At 37.9% G+C, this 20,797-nt stretch overlaps 1 protein-coding gene across 1 annotated transcript in view; it reads right to left on the bottom strand.

Annotated features, from left to right (window-relative positions):
* THSD7B (thrombospondin type 1 domain containing 7B) overlaps window positions 1-20,797 on the bottom strand; it is a 760,956-nt gene that overhangs the window by 226,100 nt on the left and 514,059 nt on the right. The window contains exon 13 of the mRNA XM_065880761.1: window positions 19,868-20,131. Coding sequence (XP_065736833.1) covers window positions 19,868-20,131 — 264 coding nt within the window. The remainder of the gene's footprint in view (window positions 1-19,867; window positions 20,132-20,797) is intronic.

The following is a 20,797-nucleotide window of genomic DNA, read 5'->3' as shown; positions in this document are numbered from 1 at the left end:
CTTGCTTAATTGCCCTCACTAGAACCTCCATTAGAGTGCTGATTAGAAGTTAAAAGTGGACATCCTTGTTTTATTCCTGATTTTAGGGAGGTTTTTTCTCTTTTTTTTTTTTAAGGCAATGTAGGCAGAGAATTACTTTGCACTTCATAAGATATCTAGTTGTTTGCCTCAAAGGAAAAAAGAATAATAGATATTGATTTCTTGGAGAAAAACAGTTTAGATGTCCTGGTTATTTCTGATTTAGAATAAGCTATGCTGCTTTTTATCTCAATTAGGTTAAAAGAACATTGTACAAGGATTTCATCATGGGCCCACAGTTTCTCCAGAGGAAGATTACAACACACACTGCATTTTCTAGAAAGGTATTCCAATCAAATCCACAGACACTAGGCTATAGGGCCCTAGTCAAATCTTCTCTCATTGTCTACCTCTAGTCACCCAGAGAGAAACCTTTATTCCACATCTGGACATAATTCTGGATAAGAAATATAAGGTACATGAAACTGTTTGACTGGTTGATGTACTGAAATTTTTGTTTCATTTTAATTCCAAAAACTAAAGTATGCTCTGACTCAGAGACGGAAGACAATCTCAAATTTCGAAATCCCTAAAACAGTCCTGCATTAGACTATAGACATCTCCAATGAGTATTACTTACTTATCTTTATACACCGTTATGTAGAAAAGAACATGATGAAAACCAGATGTTCCTTTGATGTTAAAAAGAATAAATGAATATATAAACAAATGAACCAGTTTCCAATGTATCCTTTCATTAGGTGAGTTCTTGAAACATTTTCAGTAACAGAACCAATCCTCTCTTCAAATGAGATCTTATCAGTAAATCTTTATCTCTAGTAATTATTAAATAGGTCAAAATTAAAACACAAAATGTAAGAAACAAATAAGGTGAAGCTAATATATGACCTGGAGAAAAGGGTGTAGCCCATACCCTATTAAAAAAAAAAAAAAGTGAAAAGAAATACTGATTCCATATATTGTTCAAGGAAATAACCAAAAGCCGCATTTGCTTTCTTCACATTTTAGCCATTATATTTTGCCTAATAATTTTCCAGATGATGGTATCAACTGTCCACATAAATCCCCTTGTGTAGACACTACACACATGAAGAAATAAAGAAGATAACACTACATGAGTGTTTCTGGCACTTGAGAGAAGTTTCCAATTCTTTTTCATTTGCACATCTTTAAAAGGTTTAGCTTCAAAAATACAATAGCCTTAACACATTGTGGTATGTTAAATAATGGCTCCCCAAAATATCCGGGTTCTAATCTCTGGAACCTCTGAATGTTACCTTATATGTAAAAAGAGACTTTGCAAATGTGATTAAGTTAAGGATATTGAGATAGGAAGATTATTCTGGAATATCAGTGCAGGACAGACAATCCTAAGTGTCCTTATAAGGAGGGGGGGGATTTGGCACAGAATTGACACCAAAGAAGGTAAATAAGACACTGAAGCAAGATGTTATGCCACTGGCTCATGGAAGAGGCCATGAGCCAAGGAATGCAGCTCTAGGATCTGGACAAAGGCCAGGAAACAGATTACCCTCTAGAGCTTCTGAAGGGAGTGAGACTGACTACACCTTGATTTTGACCCAATGAAACTGATTTTGGACTTCTTACCTTTAGAAGTGTAAAAGGGTAAATAAGTTATCTTAAGCCACCAAGTTCGTGGTTTTGTTAAAGCAGTCATAAAAAAAAGAAAAAAACGAATACATATATATATGTACATGAAAATTCTTTACACAGAGCATAGATTTATATTCTATTTTGTTAACAATTATTGAGCATGTATGATGTGCTGACACTTTGCCAGAGGCTTGTGATGACACAGTGATGAAGTAGACACAGTCCTTCCCTCAAGAACCCCACACCCATCTGTGGCAGGACAGACTAGCTGTATAGTAGGTAAAATATGAGAAGCACTAGGATTGGGGACCTGCATCTAGGGGTTGGGGAAGAGCGGACTGGCAAGACTGCCTGGTGTTTCCCAGAAAAGGTGAAACCTAAGTTTCTAACCTAAGTCCTGAAAGGTTATTAGGAGTCTACTAGAGAATTAGGCTGCAAGGAGGAAAAATTAAAGTCACAGCAGAATTAATGTATGTAAGTAGAGAAGGCAAAAGTCCCATGAGAGAGAATGGCATGGATTGAGATATGTGAGATTCCAAGATGGCTGAGGCTCAGCATGGGAAAGAAGAAGGATGAGGTTTCAGGGGTCAACAAAGGGTAAAATCATGAAGAGACTTGTACGCCATACTAAGGGGCCTGGGCAGTTGGTGGACAGTGAGAGTGATCATCATATTGGCCTGTGGGAAAGATTCTTCCCATTGAAATGGGACAAACGGGTGGTGGAAGGAAGGACTGAGTCCCCACTGCAGTGGATCTAATGGAAAGGTGAGAGAAGTCTAAGCAAGTAAGGGAGAGCCACTGAGATGGAGAAACATGGATAGAGGAGAAAAACATCTTTAAAGTAGTGATTTCATATGAATTTTTATAGCAACATTCACATGAAAAAAGAAAAAGCAAAGGAAGCAAAAATCTCAACATGAAAAACACAGAAACATATTCATCTTCTCAAACCTAAATTTCTTTGCCCCAGAGTAGGCACTATTATTCCTCCTCAAATGGTGATTTGAAGAGCTTTCCAACGTCTCAAAAAACATACAGGTGTAGAAGATTTAGGAAACAGGTCCTTGGCAAATTTACAGATGACTAAAGATTATCTATTTCTTTCTGCAAGAAACATAATTATTCAGTCCCTCTGCCTGGTAGATTCATAAAGGAGAGTTCACAATAGTTTTAAAAGTTTGTCCCATCTTTGATACAAACAAGTCTTTGCCAGGACACTTTATAAAATGCTCTCTTAGCCAACTCAGTTAATAAAGATGTAAATTTCAGTCTCCTATCTTGGCCGAAATAAACTTGTCCATATGTAGCTGTGATAAATCTTTCAATAATACAAATTCAATACATACAGAGAAACTAAACTTTCTAAAGATATTAAGATTACATTCACATTTTTGCCAGTAACTTCGAATACATGAAATATTATTCTTTAAATCACAAAGATTTTATAGATTATTTTGCTTTGTCTGCTATCCATACCTCCTTATATATGACAGCAAATTACTGAAATTGCTGTACTGGAGTTAACCTGCAAATGCCAAGTTATTTCTGGATGAAATATTAATGATAATTAATTGCCTATCAAAATCAATCATAATTTACCTAGAATCAGATATGAAATAGTTTACATTTTTACTTTATAATCGGATGAGTTAAAGTTTGTGTGTGTGTGTGTGTGTGTGTGTATGTGTGTGTGTGTGTGGTACACGGGCCTCTCACTGTTGTGGCCTCTCCCGTTGCAGAGCACAGGCTCTGGACATGCAGGCTCAGCGGCCATGGCTCATGGGCCCAGCCTCTCCGTGGCATGTGGGATCTTCCCAGACCGGGGCATGAACCTGTGTCCCCAGCATCAGCAGGTGGACTCTCAACCACTGCGCCACCAGGGAAGCCCAAGTTAAAGTTTTATTCACATAATTATCACTGGATCCCTAGGAAAATTGTTTTTCTGCAGTTTTTCATCCTTTCAAAAACATTCCTTGTCCACTGCTTGCAGAGCAATTTCATTTCTTCTAACCCCAAACTGTATATAAAGGGCAAAATAGAACCAAATATTCTAGTGTTTGTCTGACAACTTCTCTATGGCTCTGTGTTTATTATACATAGTTATTCTACCCAAACATCTCTTAACACACACACACACACACACACACACTGCAGAACTTTTATCTGGGCATGCGTGTTTGAGGCAAGAGGCAGATGGGCTCCGGGTTAGAATTTACAGCCAGCATCTTGTTTACACTTCCAGACAGAAATAACAACAGGAGAAGATTGGTTCAAGATGGCAGAGTAGAAGAACATGCTCTCACTCCCTCTTTCGAGAACACCAGAATCACAACTAACTGCTGAACAATCATCGACAGGAAGATAGTGGAACTCACCAAAAAAGATACCCCACATGCAAAGACAAAGGAGAAGCCACAATGAGATGGTAGGAGAGGTGCTATCACAATAAAATCAAATCCCATAACTGCTGGGTGGGTGACTCACAAACTGGAGAACACTTATACCACAGAAGTCCACCCACTAGAGTGAACGTTCGGAGCCACATGTCAGTCTTCCCAACCTGGGGGGCTGGGCAACGGGAGGAGGAATTCGAGAGAATGAGACTTCGAAGGCTAACGGGATATGACTGCAGGACTTCGGCAGGACTGGGGGAAACAGAGACTCCATTCTTGGAGGGAACACACAAAATAGTGTGTGCCTCGGAACCCAGGGGAAGGAGCAGTGACCCCATAGGAGACTGAACCAGACCTACCTGCTAGTGTTGGAGGGTCTCCTGTAGAGGCGGGGGCAGCTGTGGCTCACCAAGGGACAAGGACTCTGGCAGCAGAAGTTCTTGGAAGTAATCCTTGGCGTGAGCCTTCCCAGACTCTGCCATTACCCCATGAAAAAGCCCTGGTAGTCTCCAGTGTTGGGTCACCTCAGGCCAAACAACCAACAGGGAGGAAACCCAGCCCCGCCCATCACCAGACAAGCCGATTTAAGTTTTACTGAGCTCTGCCCACTAGAGCAACACCCAGCTCTACCCACCACCAGTCCCTCCCATCAGGAAACTTCCACAAGCCTCTTAGATAGCCTCATCCACCAGAGGGCAGACAGCTGAAGCAAGAAGTAATACAATCCAGCAGCCTGTGGAACAAAAACTACATTCACAGATAGTCAAGATGAAAAGGCAGAGGGCTATGTACCAGATGAAGGAACAAAATAAAACCCCAGAAAAACAACTAAATGAAGTGGAGACAGGCAACCTTCCAGAAAAAGAATTCAGAATAATGATAGTGAAGATGATGCAGGACCTCGGAAAAAGAATGGAGGGAAAGATCGAGAAGCTGCAAGAAATGTTTAACAAAGATTTAGAAGAATTAAAGAACAAACAAACAGAGCTGAACAATAAGAAAACTGAAATAAAAAGTACACTAGAAGGAATCAATAGCAGAATAACTGAGGCAGAAGAACAGATAAGTGACCCAGAAGACAGAATGGTGGAATTCACTACCACCAAACAGAATAAAGAAAAAAGAATGAAAAGAAATGAAGAGACCCTAAGAGACTTCTGGGACAACATTAAATGCAACAGCATTCGCATTACAGGTGTCCCAGAAAGAGGAGAGAGAGAGAAAGGACCCAAGAAAATATCTGAAGACATTATAGTCAAAAACTTCCCTAACATGGGAAAGGAAATAGCCACCCAAGTCCAGGAAGCGCAGCAAGTCCCATACAGGATAAACAGAAAGAGAAACACGCCAAGGCACACTGTAATCAAACTGGCAAAAATTAAAGACAAAGAAAAATTATTGAAAGCAACATGGGAAAAATGACAAATAACATACAAGGGAACTCCCATAAGGTTAACAGCTGATTTCTCAGCAGAAACTCTACAGGCCAGAAGGGAGTGGCACGATATACTTAACGTGATGAAAGGGAAGAACCTACAACCAAGATTACTCTACCCAGCAAGGATATCATTCATATTCGAGGGAGAAATCAAGAGCTTTACAGACAAGCAAAAGCTAAGAGAATTCAGCATCACCAAACTAGCTCTACAACAAATACAAAGGAACTTCTCTAAGTGGGAAACACAAGAGAAGAAAAGGACCTACAAAAACAACCCAAAACAATTAAGAAAATGGTAATAGGAACATACATATCGATAATTACCTTAAACATGAATGGATTAAATGCTCCAACCAAAAGACACAGGCTCACTGAATGGATACAAAAACAAGAGCCATATATATGCTGTCCACAAGAGACCCACTTCAGACCTAGGGACACATACAGACTGAAAGTGAGCGGATAGAAAAAGATATTCCATGCAAACGGAAATCAAAAGAAAGCTGCAGTAGCAATACTCATATCAGATAAAATAGACTTTAAAATAAAGAATATTACAAGAGACAAGGAAGGATACTACATAATGACCAAGGGATCAATCCAAGAAGAAGATATAACAAATATAAATATATATGCACTCAACATAGGAGCACCTCAATACATAAGGCAACTGCTAACAGCTGTAAAAGAGGAAATCGACAGTAACACAATAATAGTGGGGGACTTTAACACCTCATTTGCTCCAATGGACAGATCATCCAAACAGAAAATTAATACAGAAACACAAGCTTTAAATGACACAACAGACCAGATAGACTTAATTGATATTTATAGGACATTCCATCCAAAAACAGCAGATTACACTTTCTTCTCTAGTGCACACAGAACATTCTCCAGGAGAGATCACATCTGGGGTCACAAATCAAGCCTCAGTGAATTTAAGAAAATTGAAATCATATCAAGCATCTTTTCTGACCACAACGCTATGAGATTAGCAATGAGTTACAGGGAAAAAAATGTAAAAAGTACAAACACATGGAGGCTAAACAATATGTTACTAAATAACCAAGAGATCACTGAAGAAATCAAAGAGGAAGTCAAAAAATACCTAGAGACAAATGACAATGAAAACACGATGATCAGAAACCTACGGGATGCAGCAAAAGCAGTTCTAAGAGGGAATTTTATAGATATACAAGCCTACCTCAAGAAACAAGAAAACTTTCAAACAATCTAAGGTTACACCTAAAGGAACTAGAGAAAGAAGACCAAACCAAACCCAATGTTAGCAGAAGGAAAGAAAACATAAAGATCAGAGCAGAAATAAATGAAATAGAAACACAGAAAACAAGAGCAAAGTTCAATAAAACTAAAAGCTGGTTCTTTGAGAAGATAAACAAAATTGATAAACCATTAGCCAGACTCATCAACAAAAACAGGGACAGGCCTCAAATCAGTAATATTAGAAATGAAAAAGGAGAAGTTACAGCAGACACTGCAGAAATACAAAGCATACTAAGAGACTACTACAAGCAACTCCATGCCAATAAAATGCACAACCTGGAAGAAATGGACAAATTCTTAGAAAGGTATAACCTTCCAAGACTGACCCAGGAAAAAATAGAAAATATGAACAGACCAATCACACATAATGAAATTGAAACTGTGATTAAAAATGTTCCAACAAACAAAAGTCCAGGACCAGAGACATCACAGGTGAATTCTATCAAACATTTAGAGAAGAGCTAACACCCATCCTTCTCAAACTCTTCCAAAATTTGCAGAGGAAGGAACACTCCCAAACTCATTCTATGAGGCCACCACCAGCCTGATACCAAAACCAGACAAAGATACTACAAAAAAGGAAAATTACAGACCAATATCACTGATGAATATAGATGCAAAAATCCTCAACAAAATACTAGCAAACAGAATCCAACAATACATTAAAAGTATCAGATACCATGATCAACTGGGATTTATCCCAGCAATGCAAGGATTCTTCAATATATGTAAATCAATCAATGTGATACACCATATTAACAAATTGAAGAATAAAAACCATATGATCATCTCAATAAATGCAGAGAAAGCTTTTGACAAAATTCAACACCCATTTATGATAAAAACTCTCCAGAAAGAGGGAACCTACCTCAACATAATAAAGGCCATATATGACAAACCCACAGCAAACATCATTCTCAATGGTGAAAAACTGAAAGCATTTCGTCTAAGATCAGGAACAAGACCAGGATGTCCACTCTCACCACTATTATTCAACATATTTTTGGAAGTCTTAGACATAGCAATCAGAGAAGAAAAATAAAAGGAATACAAATTGGAAAAGAAGAAGTAAAACTGTCACTGTTTGCAGATGACATGATACTATACATAGAGAATCCTAAAGATGCCACCACAAAACTACTAGAGCTAATCAATGAATTTGGTAAAGTTGCAGGATACAAAATTAATGCACAGAAATCTACTGCATTCCTATACACTATTGATGAAAAATCTGAAAGAGAAATTAAGGAAACACTTCCATTTACCACTGCAACAAAAAGAATAAAATACCTAGGAATAAACCTACCTAGGGAGACAAAAGACCGGTATGCAGAAAACTATAAGACACTGATGAAAGAAATTAAAGACGATACCAACAGATGGAGAGATATACCATGTTCTTGGATTGGGAAAATCAATATTGTGAAAATGACTACACTACCCAAAGCAATCTACAGATTGAATGCAATGCCTATCAAATTACCAATGGCAGTTTTTACAGAACTAGAACAAAAAAATCTTAAAATTTTTATGGAGACACAAAAGACCCACATAGCCAAAGCAGTCTTGAGGGAAATAAACGGAGCTGGAGGAATCAGACTCCCTGACTTCAGACTATACCACAAAGCTACAGTAATCAAGACAATAATGGTACTGGCACAAAAACAGAAATATAGACCAGTGGAACAGGATAGAAAGCCCAGAGATAAACACACGTACCTATGCTCAACTAATCTATGACAAAGGAGGCAAGTATACACAATGGAGAAAAGACAGTCTCTTCAATAAGTGGTGCTGGGAAAACTGGACAGCTTCATGTAAAAGAATGAAATTAGAACACTCCCTAACAGCATACACAAAAATAAACTCAAAATGGATTAAAGACCTAAATCTAAGACTGGACACTATAAAACTCTTATAGGGAAACATAGGAAGAACACTCTGACATAAATTACAGCAAGATCTTTTTTGATCCACCTCCTAGAGTAATGGAAATAAAAACAAAAATAAACAACTGGGATCTAATGAAACTCAAAAGCTTTTGCACAGCAATTAAACCATAAACAACACAAAAAGACAACACTCAGAATGGGAGAAAATATTTGCAAATGAATCATCAGACAAAGGATTAATCTCCAAAATATATAAACAGCTCATGTAGCTCAATATTAAAAAAACAAACAACCCAATCCAAAAATGGGTAGAAGACCTAAATAGACATTTATCCAAAGAAGACATACAGATGGCCAAGAAGCACTTGAAAAGCTGCTCAACATCACTAATTATTAGAGAAATTCAAATCAAAACTACAATGAGGTATCACCTCATACCAGTTAGAATGGGCATCATCAGAAAATCTACCACCAACAAATGCTGGAGAGGGTGTGGAGAAAAGGGAACCCTCTTGCACTGTTGGTGGGGATGTAAAGTGATACAGCCACTATGGAGAACAATATGGAGGTTCCTTAAAGAACTACAAATAGAATTACCATATGACCCAGCAATCCCACTACTGGGCATATACCCAGAGAAAACCATAATTCAAAAAGACACATGCACCCCAATGTTCATTGCAGCACTATTTACAATAGCCAGGTCACGGAAGCAATCTAAATGCCCACTGACAGACAAATGGATAAAGAAGATGTGGTACATATATGCAATGGAATATTACTCAGCCATAAAAAGGAACGAAACTGGGTCATTTGTAGAGACGTGGATGCATCTAGAGACTGTCATACAGAGTGAAGTAAGTCAGAAAGATCAAAACAAGTATCGTATATTAATGCATATATATGGAACCTGCAAAATGGTACAGATGAACCAGTTTGCAGGGCAGAAACTGAGATACAGATGTAGAGAACAAACGTATGGACACCAAGGGGGAAAGCCATGGGGGGTGGGGGGGTGATGAATTGGGAGATTTGGATTGACATGTATACACTGCTGTGTACAAAATGGATGACTAATAAGAAAAAAAATAAATTAAAAAAAAAAAGAAACAAGAACAGAAACATGGTATATAGCTGGACTTTGCCTCCGGTGAGCACTTCAAGATAACAGTAATGGCAGGGGTAGAGCGGAACTGAGTCTTGCCCAGACAAAAGATAAAGAGACCACGTATTTCTCATTCTTAAGGTCAGGGAGACCTCCCCAACTACACATGTGCAGAAAGGCTCTTGGGGGTCAAAAAGGAGAGGGTACCACCCCATAATAGGTAATGCCAGCCCTCCCATAGGCCTGTGGGCTAGACTCTATCTTTGAAAAAAGTTGTGTACACATGTTGGGGCGGATCCTAGGGCAGGTCAGGTGTGGAAAAAGAAACAAGATAATTGGCCAAAGGTAAACAGAGACCTGGGAGAAAAGCCCTATATAAATGACTTAACTGCCTCTGTACTGCACTCCTCATTAGGGGGGATGCCCACACCCTTTTCTCTCCGGGTTGTATCTCTGCCTTGCTTCTCTCTTAAATAAACTGTATCTCTGCGTGCTCTCCCACTTCTTGTTCTGTGTTTCTAATAATAAACTTTGTTCCAGTTTTACAGTTTTTGCCTCCTTGAGAAATGCATTTTTCAGTGGGGGCAAAAGCCAGGGGAACTTTGCTTCTAGCCTCTAGCCTCTGGTGGTCTAGTGACTAGGATTCCTGGTTTTCATCCAGACTACCCAGGTCCAATTCCTGGGCAGAGAACTAAGATCTCGATTCAAGCCACCCCTTGAATCTGAGATCATATTGACTCTTGTCATATCTAAACTCATCTTTTCATTCATTCAGCCAACATACACTCAGAGCCTGTGATGGGCCAGACCCTGTGTTAGGCACTGGGGATGGAGAAATGAACCCGCTTCAGTACACCTGAACTGAAATGAGCCTGATTCAATAAACAATCAGGTTAGTAACAGAAACAGAAATATGCATGGGGATTTAAAAAAATAAAACTAAATATATTGATAAAGAAAAGCATAGGACTCATGGGAATTCTCAAGGATGATCCCTCACACACCCTGGGATAGGAAGTAGGAAAAATGCTTCCTGGACTAGGCATCACTTGGTCTTATCCCAAAGAAGGAGGAATCTCACGAAAGGAGGATAAAGAGCATGCCAGGCAGACTACATAGTCATGGAATTCCTTTGATGTCCTGTCAAGGAGCTGGTATGTGAAGAAGAGGCCGGGAGAAACTGACAGCAGAGCACGGGCATGGCCAAGTTTTCCTTTTCCTGTGATGGCTGATGGCTCTTGGCATAATAAATATCAGGTGTGAAAACAAGATTGTAACATCTGCCACTGGGTGTAGTAGATCGCAAGAGAAAAGGAAAAGTTTGAGAAATGCTAAGGTGGTACAATTATTAAGACCTGATGGTACAGTCATGTACTCAAAAATACATTTTAAATACCTACTAACTTTCAGGTACCATTCTAGGTGCCATGGATACAGTTGGGGAAAAAAAAACCCTAAAAAGCAGTTCTTTCTTTCTTGGAATTTTACCATCCAATCATAGGAGACAGTTTTTTTTTTTTTTTTTTTTTCAGTACGCGGGCTTCTCACTGCTGTGGCCTCTCCCGTTGCGGAGCACAGGCTCCGGGCGCGCAGGCTCAGCAGCCACGGCTCACGGGCCCAGCCGCTCTGCGGCATGTGGGATCTTCCCGGAGCGGGGCACGAACCCGTGTCCCCTGCATCGGCAGGCGGACTCTCAACCACTGCGCCACCAGGGAAGCCCAGGAGACAGTATTTTTAAAATGTAAATGCATAATATTTTAGTTGGTGATTAAGTACTATGAAGAAAGATGAAAACTGGTAAGGGGAATAGGAAGTGATAAGGTAGATTGATTTATTAGAGGAGTTAGGCAAAGACTTGCTATGAGCAGAGACTGCAGTGAAGAGAGGGCTGAAGGCAGGGAAAGGGAGAGAGAAGAATGAAGTGTGTTGAGGTGTGGGGTGCTTTTATGTCCTATTCTTTGTCCAAAAAAATCACTGGGATAAGAGACATAGTTGGAAGTAATGCACCTCAAGTATCTTTATTTTGGCACACGCTATTCTGTTGACTGAATTAGGTAATCAGAGTCAACATCTGCCCTGTTGTCACGCACCGTTGGGAACTACATGCAACACTTTAACATTAGGCAGTGATGGAACGCAGTAGGAGCAAACAATTGCTGACAGGATATAGATCCAAATTCTACTCTGAAGTTTTTTTGTTTCTTTTTTTTAATGAAGCGTGATTTTACTACTGGTCTCCTCAGTGATGTTCCTAAAGACAAAGAGACCTGGCTAGTATTATCTGTGGTTCGGATCTTCCATGAAATCCATCAGCACAGATAATTCAGAATTTAGTGAACTGTGTTGCCCACAGCTGTATGTAGCAGCAGGGGCCACCTAGGACACCTCAGCATGAGGAATAATTATCCTCATGAGGAAATTTCTCTGATATTATCTTGGGGAATCCCATTTGTGTCTTCCAAATGCAGATGGAAGACAAACCTATGTTGGAGCTTAAAAGGGCAAAGCATTTACTGTTCTTATTAGGAAAGCCAGATTGAGGTCACTGCTCTCTGCTTCAGTTTGTCTGGGATGAAAATAGAATTCTTAATAGTGAGTTAGTACTCATGGATATTTAAAAAAAATGTCTATTAGTAACCATTAAATGTTTTCTTTTCCCTTGATAGATGGATATGTCTCTTATCCTCAGAAGTGACCCATTGTGAGTATTTTCATTTACTATTCTTAAAAATCTTTTTTTGAAAAATGTATTGTAAAAATATCTTAACACACATATCATAAAAGTTACAAGTCTCTGGTAAATCTTGATCAATGCACTGTTTTCATTCAGTGAAAATCTTTTAGATTCTCTAACAGCTTTTGCTATTGCTCTGTAAATTGGTTCCATTTTCAATGCTTCCTCTTCCTTGAGGATATGTTCTTTTCTAACCTGAAATGATTATTTCTAAATTAAATGCCACATACACACATATAAACCCTTGAAAAATTAGAGATGAATGATAGATAATGTATTTTTTAAAAGATGACTGGCATTTGGAATAATCTTAATTCTATCTTTGAATTTTATCTTAACACTATATTTGCTCTATTACTGCCATCTTAAGTCTTACCTAAAATCATGTATTACATTGACTATTGCAATAGTCTACTAATGGCATCCTTGCTTCATTGAAGCCAATCTATGCACACTAGTCAAAAGTAATTTTTTTAAACACCTAACTTGGATCACATGATCTACCACTCTTCCCACCTGATGACTTCACTTGAATTACATCCAGATTCTGCCTACTTCTTCCACAGCATTTCAAAACAACTCTCCTCATTCCTGAGGGCTTCCTTTGTGTTATTTTGCCGGTACTTCTTTTCTGCCTTATATGCCCTGGACATGCTTATCCCACTAACTGAAATTAACTTGTATGTACTTTTCACATGGTTGTCATCTCACTCTTCACATCTCAAATGTATGTCACTTCAGTGAGGACTTCCCTAAAGTCTCAAGATTTTCTGTTCAGCATCATAAGGGCTAATAAAGACTTGAAATTCCTTTATTAATTTGTTTTTTTTCTATCCTCCACTAGACAATAAGCTGCACAAGTCCCTGATTTCCCCATGATTGTATACCGAAGTCATAGAAGACGACTAGGTGCATAGCAGGTGATCAGTATACAGGTTTTGATCAAATGACTAATAAACCAATATGTAGGTGACACCAGCATCATGGTGTCTCTCTTCTCTTCTCTTTCCTCTTTGTAACAACTAATTAGACATCTATTACCAAACAAAAGTGCTTCTGCATATTTCACAAAGGGATGTGGAGGTTTCTAGTCCACCTGTGCATCCAAAAATAAACAAGGGGGATCTCAGTGAGGGTTGCTGATACGAGGGAGTTGGCAAACTGGCCCCAGTCCCACTCACTGAGATTAGAAAAGAAAGAACCTGGAGAGTGCAAAACTGGGCAGGTAACCATGGAGAAGAGAATGATTGGAAGTCCAGCCTGCCTAAAGGGAGATTCCAGAATGCCACTGGAGTGAGAAAGAGAAGAGTTTGGAAGCAGAGGAGAGGTAGAAATTTTCCAAGGTGGCCTCCCCTCCCCACAGATGAACAACAAGGGGCTGGGCTCTTGGAAGCAGCACTGGCTACCTCTCTGGCAGAAGAGGTAGACAGTGGTGACCTCTTTCATAGAGGAGGTGATAACCACAAAGCAAAAATCTAGAGTAGATTCACAAAACATAAAAAGGGGGAGACAGAGCATACCACTATAGAACACCACTGCTTTGCAAAGGCAGGGAGAAACAGGGGGAAGAAATAATGAACATACAAAACAACCAGAAGGCAGACAATAAGATGGCAGCAGTAAGCCCTTACGTATCAGTAATCACTCGAAACATAAATGGACTGAAGTCACCAATCAAAAGGCAAAGGGTGGCTGGGTGGATAAAAAACAACAGCAATGAAAACATACAGAAAACAAACACACAAAGAAAAAACAACCAAAACAGAAAAACAAGATCCAACTATATGCTGCCTACAAGAAACTTCTTTCAGTTCTAAAAACACACAGAGGCTCAAAGTGAAGAGACAGCACATATTCCATGCAAGTGCAAACCAAAAGTAAGTGGGCATAGCCATACTCATCAAACAAAATAGACTTCAAGCCAAAAACTGTAACAAGACACAAAGAAGGTCATTTTATAATGATAAAGGGGTCAATATACATAGAAGATAGATCATGAATATATATACACACCCAACACTGGAGCACCTAAATATATTAAGCAAACACTAACAGATATGAAGGGAGAAGTATACAACAATACAGTAGTAGTAGGAGACTCCAATACCTCAGTGTCAGCAGTGGATAGATCATCCAGACAGAAAATCAACACGGAAATGTGGGAATTGAACCATACTTTAGACCAAATGGACTTAACAGACATATATAGAACATTCCAACCAACAGCAGCAGAATATACATTCTTCTCACGTGCATACAGGATATTAGATCATGAGAGGACCAAGATAAATCTTAGCTAATTTGAGGAGACTGAAATACTATCTTTTCTGACCACAATGGTATAAAACTAGAAATCAACAAGAAGAAAGCTGGAAAATCTACAAATATGTGGAAACCAAACAATACACTTCTGAAAACCAATGGATCAAAGAATCAAAAAGGAAAAGAAAAATCTTGAAGCAAATGAAAATGGAGAGAAAACATATCAAACCCTAGGGGATGCTGCAAAAAGCAGTTCTGAGAGGAAAGTTTATAGTGATAAATGGATGTATTAAGAAATTAGAAAGATCTCAAGTAAATAACTTTACACCTCCAGTACCCAGAAGGAAAAATTAAGCCCAAAGTTAGCAGAAGAAAGGAAATACAGATTGGAGAGAAAACAAATGAAATAGAGACCAGAAAAACAATAGAAAGAATCAATGAAAGAGCTGGATTTTCCAAAAGATAAAGTTAACAAACCTTTAGCTAGATTAAGAAAACAACAGAAGACTCAAAATTAGAAATAAAAGAGAAGACACTACAACTGATACTACAGAAATAAGAGAGTACTATGACCTGCTATATGCCAACAAATTAGACAACCTACAAGAAATAGATAAATTTCTAGAAACTTATAACCTACCAAGACCGAATCTGGAAGAACAGAAAATCTGAACAGACCAATAATGAGGAAGGAGACTGAAACAGTAACCAAAAATCTCCCAATACAGAAAACCACAGGACTAGACGGTTTCACATGATGTGAATTCTACCAAACATTTAAAAAATAATTAATGCCAATCCTTCCCAAACTTCTAAAAAACTGAAGAGGAGGGAACACTTCCTAACTCATTCTACAAGGCCAGTATTACCCTAATACCAAAGCCAGATATAGTCTCTATAAGAAAACTATAGACCAATATTACTAATGAATACAGATACAAAATTTTTCAACAAAATATTAGCAAACTGAATTGAGCACACTAAAAGGATTATACACCATGAGTCTGGGATGCAAAGATGGTTCAAACTGATAAATGTATTACATCACATTAATAGAATGAAAGAAAATAATCACATGATCATCACAATAGATACAGAAAAGGATTTGACAAAATACGACATCCTTCCATGATAAAAACCTCAAAAGAGGTACTTCCCTGGTGATGCAGTGGTTAAGAATCCACCCGCCAGTGCAGGGGACACGGGTTCGAGCCCTGGTCCAGGAAGATCCCTCCCACATGCCGCAGAGCAGCTAAGCCCGTGCGCCACAACTACTGAAACCCATGTGCCTAGAGCCCATGCTCCGCAACAAGAGAAGCCACTGCAGTGAGAAGCCTGTGCACCACAACAAGAGTAGCCCCCACTTGCCACAACCAGAGAAAGCCCACGTGCAGCAGTGAAGACCCAACACAGCCAAAAATAAACAAATAAATAAATTTATTTAAAAAATAAACTCAAAAGATTGTGTATAGAAGGAACATACCTCAACATAACAAAAGCCATCTATGACAAATCCAGAGCTAACGTTATACTCAATAAAAAAAAAAAAAATTGAAAGCTTTTCCTCTAAGATTAGAAACAAGACATGGTTGCCTACTCTTACCATTCTTATTCAGTATAGTATCAGAAGTCTAGCCAGAGCAATTAGGCAAAACAAAAAAAAATAAAAGATACCCAAATCAGAATGGAAGAAGTACAGCTGTCACTATTTACAGATGATATTATTTTGTATATAGATAATTGCAAAGATTCAACTAAAAACTGTTGGAACTAATCAATGATTTCAGTAAAGTTGGAGGATATAAAAATCAAAATAAAGAAATCAGTGTTGTTTCTATTTGCTAATAATGAAACATCTGAAAAATAAATTATCCCATTCATAATAGCATCAAAAAAAAATACCTAGGAATAAATGTAACTGAGGAAGTGAAAGATCTGTACAATGAAAATTATGACTTCATTGAAAGAAACTGAAGAAGGCATAAGAAATGGAAAGACATCCTTTACTCATGGATAAGAATATTGTTAAAATGTCCATACTACCCAAAATCATATATAGATTCAACACAACCTCTATCAAAATTCCAGTGGCATTCTTCACAGAAATAGAAAAAGTAAACTCCTAAAATTTTTAAGGAACCCCAAAGAACCCAAAAGAGCCAAATAAATCCTGAGAAAGAACAAAACTGGAGGTATCACACTTCCTGATTTTAAACTATACTACAAAGCTACAGTAATTAAAACAATGTGATACAAGCATAAAAATAGATACAGACAAATGGAACAGATTAGAGAGCCCAGATGTAAACCCCCACATATTCAGTTAACTAATATTTGGTAAGGGAGTTAACTAATATTTGGTAAGGGAGCCAGGACCACCTGATGGAGAAGTGATCGTCTCTTCAAAAAATGGTGCTGGGCGCATAGCACAGGGAGATCAGCTTGGTGCTTTGTGACCACCTAGAAGGGTGGGATTGGGAGGGTGGTAGGGAGGGAGATGCAAGAGGGAAGAGATATGGGGACATACGTATATGTATAACTGATTCAGTTTGTTATAAAGCAGAAACTGACACACCATTGTAAAACAATTATACTCTAATAAAGATGTTAAAAAATAAAATGGTGCTGGGAAATCTGGATAAACACATGTAGAACAATGAAATTGGACCCTTATCTTACACAACTCACAAATATTTACTTGAAATGGATAAAAGACTTAAACATAAGACCTGATACCATAAAACTCCTAGAAGAAAATGTAGAAAAGAAGCTCCTCAATAGTGGTCCTGGCAATGATTTTCTGGATATGACACCAAAAGCATAAACAATAAAAGTAAAAGTCAACAAATAGAATCACAACAAACTTAAAAGATTTTGCACAAAAACAACTAACATAATGAAAAGACAACCTACAGAATGGGAGGAAATTTGCAAACCATATATTGGATAAGGGGTTAATATCCAAAAATATATAAAGAATCTTACAAAACTTAATAACAAAAAACAAACAACCCAGTTAAACACTAGGCAGAGAACCTAAATAGACTTTTTCCAGAGAAAACAACCAAATGGCCAAGAGGTACATGAAAAGATGCTCAACATCACTAATCATCAGGGAAATGCAAATCAAACCATATAGCAACAAGAAGACAAGAGATAATAGGTGTTAATGAGGATGTGGAGAAAGGGATACTTGCACACTGTTGGTGAAAATGTAAATTGGTGCAGCTACTATGTAAAACAATATAGAGGTTCCTTAAAAAATTAATAGAACTACCATATGATCCAACAATTTCACTTCTGGGTATATACCTACAGGAAATAAAAACAGGATATCAAAGAGCTGTATGCACTCCCACGTATTTACAGCACTATCCACAATAGTCGAGATTTAGAAATAATCTATGCACCCATAAACAGATGAATGGATTAAGAATTTGTAGTGTATACACATAATGCACTATTATTCAGCCATGAGAAAAACATCTTCCATTTGTGACAATCTGAATGGACCTTGAGGATATTATACTAAGTGAGATGAGTCAGACAGAGAAAGAAAAATAGTGTTATATCACTTATACGTGGAATCTAAAAAAGCCAAACTCACAAAAGCAGAGTAAAATGGTGGTTTCCGGGGCATGGGAACAGAGGGATAGACAGGGATAGAAGAGTTTGTTTAATGGTACAAACTTGGACTGAGTAGTAGATAAGTCCTAGAGATCTAATGAACAATACAGTGAATACGGACAACAACATCGTGTTATAATCAAACTGGCTGAGACTAGATTATTCCAACCACTAAAAAGAAATGATAATTCTATAATGTTATAGGTATTAATTATCACTACAATTACAATCATATTACAACCTATAAATGTCTTGAATTAATATGTTATAGCATTGCATAAATTCAAGGTGTATATGTCAAATATATTTTAAGAAAAAAATTTAAAAATAAACCATTATGTATATTAAAGGTGAAAAACAAAGGCCAGAGCAAACCAACTTGGGCCTCTGTAAAATGGGTCCATTACTTGCTTGTGATGTGTTTAATGTTTCTGAAAATAAAATCACTGAATACAATTCTGTAGACTAACCTAGGAAGTAGAGCAATGATGACACTAATTAAAAATCGTTAAACCTTAAATTGCATTCCTATAATGATCCAGGTATATCCTAACTAAAACGAACTGATACATCAGAAATAAAGAATAAGGATGAACTACGATTTACTTGTGTGTTAAAAGTGAATTCAATTTGCCATTTCTGGTATTATTAGGAAGCTTATTAGGATATAAGACCTTGATGACAGAGACAAAAATCTTTCATCTTTTTTTTAGAGTTTGCCATTCCAGCATAAATTCTCTCTATCCATACCTTCTGTAAAATCCCTAACTTCAGTTTCTTAAGGTAATTAAAAACCAAAAAAGAGAGCAAGAAATTCATAAGTTCCATTGTAATCATTACTCTCAGCCTCTTCCATCAATGTTTACCCCAGCTGTATTTAATCATCATTCCTTTCTCTGTTCCCCATATCTTTTAAATTATCCCAATGTTCAAAAATAAATAAATAAAAATACAGTCTTCTCCTTGATTAACAACTCAAAAATTCTGCCAGATTGCCTCATTCCTTTTCTACAGTCTTAGTCTATAAATTTGGGTATACTTACACATTGTACCATAAAACATTGAAAATTAACTTTTTCATAGGTATTTTGTCAACATCCTTATAAGGGATTCAAGGACTGATGCCTTCTATATATATATGATCAGAGTACCAATAAACACTGTAAAATATATTCATTTGCATTGGGCTTTGGCTTTCTTAGAGGAAGAGCAACTGAGCTCACCGCCAGGAAACAAGTGGCCAGAGGTGAAATATAGAGTGAGGTGAGTCAAAGATCCCGAACGATCACGTTCCAGATAATCAGTGTGATGTGGATATGTGCATTTCGTATGTCCATATTTTATGAGAGGTGGTGTGTTTTTGACAAAGAAGAACTGAAGTAATTACTAAGGAACGAGCCTACCAATTCTAGACCTGGGATGGCCCTCCCAGGCTGTATGTCAATGTCCTCATCTGTTACTCCTCACCCATCTCCTTACCAGAGCTGTTGCAGTGGGTGGGGTCAACAGGTCTTCCATTTTTATCAGAGCAGGCTATTGCTCGAAAACGCATGCCTTCTCCACATTCTTTGCCGTCTTCTTGTACCCGCAGTCCTCTCTGAGGCTCCCTTCTGCCTTCAGGAAGAATGCAATCTGACCAATTTCCGTAAGGATGAGATGTAAACACATCACAAGGACATGGTTCTGTTTCCACTAGAGGGTACAGGTCAGCATCCTGGCACTTCTCCTTCTTCCTGCTCTTCCCTGTTCCAATGAGAGACATTGATGTATTAATTTCACATCTGCTGTTTTGTTAAAAGTCGCTCACATTTTATGTAAAAGCTCTTAGACTATTAAGTCTTAAATAAAATAAAGCCTTTCTTTTTTACACTCTTTTTTTTCTTAAACACAGAAGGAAATCCTAGGACAATGAAAGCAATTCCCACAGCAACTGTGAAATTTAAGTTAATTTGAAAAAAAGAGGTCTCATGTTAGAGAGAGGCAAAAAATACTTAGAAGATGTTTGCTACAGTGGCTCAACAGATAGAAGAGTCCTTGATGTATTTAATATCGGTTTCCCTATAATTTGTTGATAAAAAAACAGATAGATTACCTTGTCTCCATTTTCCGTGAAATTATGGTTACCAGGGAAATGAACAAAACGGTGTAAGTATTAAGTCCTTCCCTTTTTCTCAAGTAACTTTTTAAAAGCAGTTTATTTATTCAAGGAACAAAATGATATCCTCCCAGACAATGGCCCTGGCGTGAGCCTGGGTGTCACGTGGTGTGTGGTGGACAAACTGGAACTTATTTTTGTTCCTCTTATCAGGCAGCTCACAAATGCTGACAGAAACAATAGATTGAAATAAATGCTCAATTCATTTTGGATAATTTAATCTGAGAAAAAGGTACGACTTGCACTCTGAGAGA

This window comes from Phocoena phocoena, chromosome 7 (assembly GCF_963924675.1).
Source record: "Phocoena phocoena chromosome 7, mPhoPho1.1, whole genome shotgun sequence".
NCBI lineage: Eukaryota > Metazoa > Chordata > Mammalia > Artiodactyla > Phocoenidae > Phocoena > Phocoena phocoena.
The sequence above is the reverse complement of the archived record's forward strand: the minus strand, read 5'-3'. Positions and strand labels throughout refer to the sequence as shown.